Here is a 5,676-nt window from a genome sequence, read left to right as displayed (position 1 = left end):
TGCTAGTAACAGCTAAGATACTGCGCAGGACCCTCAAGCTCCCAGGCCCGAGCTTGAAGGAAGGAATAAGACCGCCCCAAAGTGGGGGGCAAGTGGAGAATTTTTTTTTCATACATACATATACAGTATATATAACTCATTACCACTACAATAAAGTTTAGTTTGGAGAAAAAACAAAAAAACAGAAATGACATTCCTCACTTCTGATGAGCCTACTCTCTTTCCATGGGTTTACAGGTCTGAGTGAGGTCCATAAGCAATAATTAATAAATGAGTTATGGACTATTTGATTATTAACAGTGTTTTAGATTTTTAAAAAATATAAAGTATTTTCAGTTCAGTGTGGCTTTACTCATCAGGGTAGTGTGAAATAGGTAAATACAAAATTACAGCTCACAATTCCCTGCTTTTATTTCTAGAATGCAACAAAAGCCATCAAGAGTGAGCCCAACATTAAGGTGCCAGTTGAGGAACCGCCATCCACCCACTCCGAACCTGAAGAGCCTGTTTCACCAGCACATGTCCCTTCACCCAGCAGAGAGAAAGCCAGGAAGAAAGCTTCAAAACCTCCCAAGTCTCCCAAACCTCCAAAGATGCCCAAGGCCCCCAAGCCTCCGAAGGTGCCAAAGGTCAAGGAAGGAGGAAAGAAGAAATCGAAGAAAGTGAAAGAGTCATCGCCGCCTCCTAAACCCTCCAGCTTTGCAGCTCTCGAGTCCCATGCGAAGGACATCTTGAGTAAAATGGACCAACCAAAAAAGACAAAGGTGAGTGAATGTTTCTGTTGACAAAAGGAAAACTGTTATTTAGTGGAATGACTACTTCTACCCCTATGTCCCCACATCTATCCTTTCTATTAATAATTGTGTCTTTCTTTCCATTTTTCAGGCTGTGAAGAATGTCCTGAGTATGTCAGAAAAGGAAATATCAAAGCAGAACAACATGGAGAAGTTTGAAATCAGAGAGCAGAATAAAAACAAGACTGAAGCTAAATGGAAGTATAAGGTAAGAGCATTTCAGCTGCCAAGTTTTGTAACGATTTAAAACTCATGGCTGCGTGTTACAGGCCAAAGAAAAATCAAACCAAACTGAAGGTTTGGTGTCTAAAAAAGAAAGCTCAAGCACTGAACAGAAAAATTATCATCCAAAAGTGATTTGCACACTTCAATTCAAAGCAGTCAGAAAAAAATAATAATGTGGCCGAAGATGCACATTTTAGACTTAAAAGCATCCACCCTCTCAGGCATTACCAAATGGAATTACACCACTTCCATATCCACCGTGTTACATCTGATCACATGAGCTCTGATCATTCAAAAAATGCTGTATCATTATTGCAGAACAACAACTGGGAAGCCTTTACATAGCAAAAGTGTCATTTTGTTGAACGGAAGACATTAGAGGTCTTGGTTTCATGTACAATTCATTGCCAAAGTGCTGTTGAATGTTTGCAGCCCTTCCAAGGATCTCCATCCAGCTTCTCCTTCACATCGAGCCAAGCATTACAGATGGAGTAGAGAGACCCTGTTAGATGTTTACCAAGGTCACTGAAGATCACATCTTCACTCATGAATAGGTTCAGATTTGTGTAAATGTTCATGGTTCCTCCGTGTACAGTGTCCAGGGCAACCAGGCCTTAACTGCAGGTTGGAGATGATTTAAATAGTGAATGAGATCATGTGAGATTTCAGTTTTAGGTTGCACCGTGTTGTTACATTCCTTTAATTTAGCAGACAAAATGGTCGAGAAGTGAATATTTGAAAATAAAATTCTTGGATTTCAGTTAATGACACTGCTCAGTAGTGATTTTAATGGCAGCTGTTTTTCATTCCTCTCACTGGTTCTGAAAAACTCACAAGTGAATATGATCTATCATCATGATGATTCAGTCTTTGTAACAGTAATGTTCTTTATTTTCATCAAATAACTTGTAGTTTTCTACAGGACAGATTTTTTGTGTGCTAAAAACAATTCTAAATAATATAAATATACATTTTTTTCAAAAATGTAATTTTTGATTTGCTTAATCTACACACTGTCACATCTCATAACAGTATTTTGCCTTATTTCTAGTCTTTTTTTTAATTGATCAAATTATAAAGCTGCTATTAGTTTAATTTTCATGGTTGACAAAATGAAGTGAAGAAAGCCCAGCAGTGGCTATACTTCATCAGGTGGCTCAGAAAAGCTGCGTTGAACCGTCGCCCTCTCACCCAGGCTTATAGAGGACTGGTAGAGAGCATCCTCAGTACTGCATCACAGCTCACTCCCTGCTCAGACACAAAAACTGCACCTACAGCCTCAGGCACAGCAGGGCGGACAGTATCATCACACACAGAACAAAACTTTACAACAGCTTTTTCCCTGCCGCAGTAAGACTGATGGCAAATAAATGTGAGAAATGTGAGAATATATGTGCAGTAACCCCTCACTACCTCACCAAGCATAATGACATATCCAACTCCACCATGTGATTTACTAAGTACGATGTTTGAAGTTCACTGGGGAAAATACCATTAACCTATTTTTGTGTGTTGTGTTTTAATGCTTTGTTGCCTTTATGTAACTTTTTATTTTAAGACTAAGTGTTCTTTCTGGCTTTTGACTCCTTACCTGACTCCATGCACAAGAATTCCTATACTGTATGCCTAGACTGTCTGTTTATACATAAATGGCAAATAAAAATCTTGACTTGACTTGAAAATGTAATAAATTTTTAGACACTTAAAGACAGAATTTTACTATTCAGCTAGATTGTATTGTTATGAAGGTCACATTGAAGCCGTGTTGTAAAATCTTTATGCTTATTAGAACCTGAAGGATTTTGGATTATTGGATTTTAAGGTAATTACCAATATCAATATTTGAGACTTTATAAATGCTATTAAATAGTTGTGACCCAGATATGTACTGAGCAAGACATGTAAAAGTAACAAAATTTAAAACTACAGTGATAGGACAGTACATTTCAAAAAGCTGGTATTCTGGTATTCATAATTAAAACTAATTTAAAAAACTATACATGAAAAATGAACCTATATATCTTGTAAGAAAAACATCTAAACTGTAAAATCTATAAACTTTGTAAACCAAACTATCAAAAACAAACCAAGCCGCAATAATATATTTACAGTATTTTACTTTTATTTTTTTGGCCACTTTAGGGCAGCAGAAATGAGCTCTAAACTGAATGCTGATACATTAATACCTTATAAATGGAAAGCGTGGAGGAGTTAGAGCTAAGCTAAAGCTAACACCACGTCGGCTCACTCTACCCAGCATTTTCCTTGCCAATGTGCGATCATTGGTGAACAACATAGACGAGATACGGCTTTGCATCACCAACAGTAAGAGACTTACAGTATGGACTGTAATGTTTTGATTTTCGCGGAAACCTGGCTAAACAGCAGCATACCCGACAGTGCTATTGAGGTAGCTGGATGCTACACATTCCGGGCAGATAGAACAGATGGCTCCAGTAAGACCAGAGGCGGAGGATTGTGCATTTATGTTAACAAAGCTTGGTGTACGAACTCTGTCATCACTGAGAGCCACTGCTCAGCTAACCTGGAATTTCTTATGGTTAAGTGTAGACCTTTCTATCTGCCCAGGGATTTCAGTTCCACTATAATAATAGCAACCTATACAGCTCCGGACTCTAATGCCAAGCTTACTATGGAAGAACTTCATGCGGCCAAACAACAGACTGCACATCCAGAGGCTGCATTTATTGTTGTAGGTGATTTTAATCACTTCAACCTAAAGTCAGTGCTCCCTAAATTCCACCAGCATGTTTCCTGCCACACTAGAGGAAATAAAACTCTGGACCATGTTTACACAAACATGGCTGCTGCATACAAGGCGACCCCCCGCCCCCACTTGGGACAGTCACCTTTCTTTGTTTCTCATTCCCAAGTACTCACCACTCATCTGCTGTGTGAAGCCATCAATGAGGATCATCAAAGTAAAACTCTGTGCCATGTTTACACAACCATGGCTGCTGCATACAAGGCGGCCCCTCTCCCCTACTTGGGACAGTCAGATCACCTTCCTTTGTTCCTCCACATTCCCAAGTACTCACCACTCATCTGCCATGTGAAGCCATCAACAAGGAGCATCAAAGTGTGGCCAGAGGGGACAAACTCTGTACTACAGGACAAGTTTCACCACACATACTGGAGTATGTTTGCCTCCTGGGCTACCTGTGACTCTCACTGACACCTCTACCCTACACTTCCTCTGTGCTGGACTTTATTAACATTACCACTGACGGTGTCACAACCCGGAAACAGATCACCACATACCCAAATCAGAAGCCGTGGGGTGTGGCGCCTGCTGAAGGCACACAACTCTGCCTTCAGGTCTGGTGATGCACAGGCCTATAGCTTATCCAAGGCCAACCTGAAGAGGGCCATCAAGAAGGTCAAGCACCATTACAAGCTAAAGGTCGAGGAACACTTCACAAACTCTGACCCCCGATGTATGTGGAAGGGCATCCAGGTCATCAGTGACTATAAGCCCGGCAACTCCACCCAACAACCACAGATGTCTCCTTTCTCAATGAGCTAAATGACTTTTATGCCCACCGTCTTCATTGTTTATAAGCTGTATATATTTTTATGTTTATATACTGACCCTCCACAGACCACCAGCCACTCACGCTCACCTCCACTGACGTGTATGCTGCTTTGAGCCGGATCAACGTACACAAGGCTGCTGGCCCTGATGAAATTCCTGGACATGTGCTCAGGGCACGTGCAGGACAGCGTGCTGGCGTCTTTACGGACATGTTTAACCTGTCCCTTGCCCAAGCAGTTGTGCCGACATGTTTCAAAACCACCTCCATTGTGCCAGTGCTGAAACATTCCACCCCGACGTGCCTAAATGATTACTGCCCTGTGGCACTCACACCCATTGTCATGAAGTGCTTCAAGTGCCTGGTCCCAGCACGCCTGATGACCTGTCTCCCACCCACACTGGACCCCCACCAATTTTCCTGCCGAAGGAATAGGAGCACAGAGGATGCAGTCTCAGTAGCGCTGCACTCTGTTCTCAGACACCTGGATGATAGCAACACTTATGCAAGAATGCTGTTCCTGGACTTTAGCTCAGTGTTTAACACGGTCATCCTCTGATGCCCAGGTCACCACCAAACTTGGTGACCTGGGCATCAGCACATCCCTTTGCAACTGGATTCTGGACTTTCTGATTAAACTCTGGACCCCAGAGACTGAAGGCACCCTGCAGGACTGTTTTGCCCAGACAGACTGAGATGTGTTTAAAGCTGCAGCCACCTCAGAGGACTTTTCTGTCAGCGTACAGGATTATGCTGAGTATGTGACCAGATACATTAGTACCTGTATTGACAACATTGTGCCCACCATACAAGTCAGGAGGTTTCCCAACCAGAAGCCCTGGACAGGTATGCCACATGCTTGCATGCTCGCTCTCATGCATTCAGATCAGGCGATGAGATGGAGTACAAAGCTGCAAAGTACAGACTGAGAGAAGCCATCACAGCGGCCAAGAGGCAGTACAGAGAGAAGCTGAATGGCTTCTATTCTACTGCTGATTCCGGACAGCTGTGGCAAGGCCTGCAGCACATCACAGACTACAGGACCACCACCAGCATCATCAGCTCCACTGACAGCTTGCTGGATGACCTCAACACCTTCTACA

General features: G+C 42.3%; 1 protein-coding gene across 2 annotated transcripts in view; it reads left to right on the top strand.

Moving 5' to 3' along the window:
- phf2 (PHD finger protein 2) overlaps positions 1–5,676 on the top strand; it is a 44,137-nt gene that overhangs the window by 25,538 nt on the left and 12,923 nt on the right. For both annotated transcript variants that reach the window (XM_020618290.1, XM_020618289.1), the window contains exons 12-13: positions 420–764; positions 886–1,002. In XM_020618290.1, the coding sequence (XP_020473946.1) occupies positions 420–764; positions 886–1,002 (462 nt within the window). The remainder of the gene's footprint in view (positions 1–419; positions 765–885; positions 1,003–5,676) is intronic.

The sequence above is a fragment of the Monopterus albus genome, unplaced genomic scaffold, assembly GCF_001952655.1.
Source record: "Monopterus albus unplaced genomic scaffold, M_albus_1.0 scaffold203.1, whole genome shotgun sequence".
NCBI classification, from domain to species: Eukaryota; Metazoa; Chordata; class Actinopteri; order Synbranchiformes; family Synbranchidae; genus Monopterus; species Monopterus albus.
This window is presented reverse-complemented; position numbering and strand designations above follow the sequence as displayed.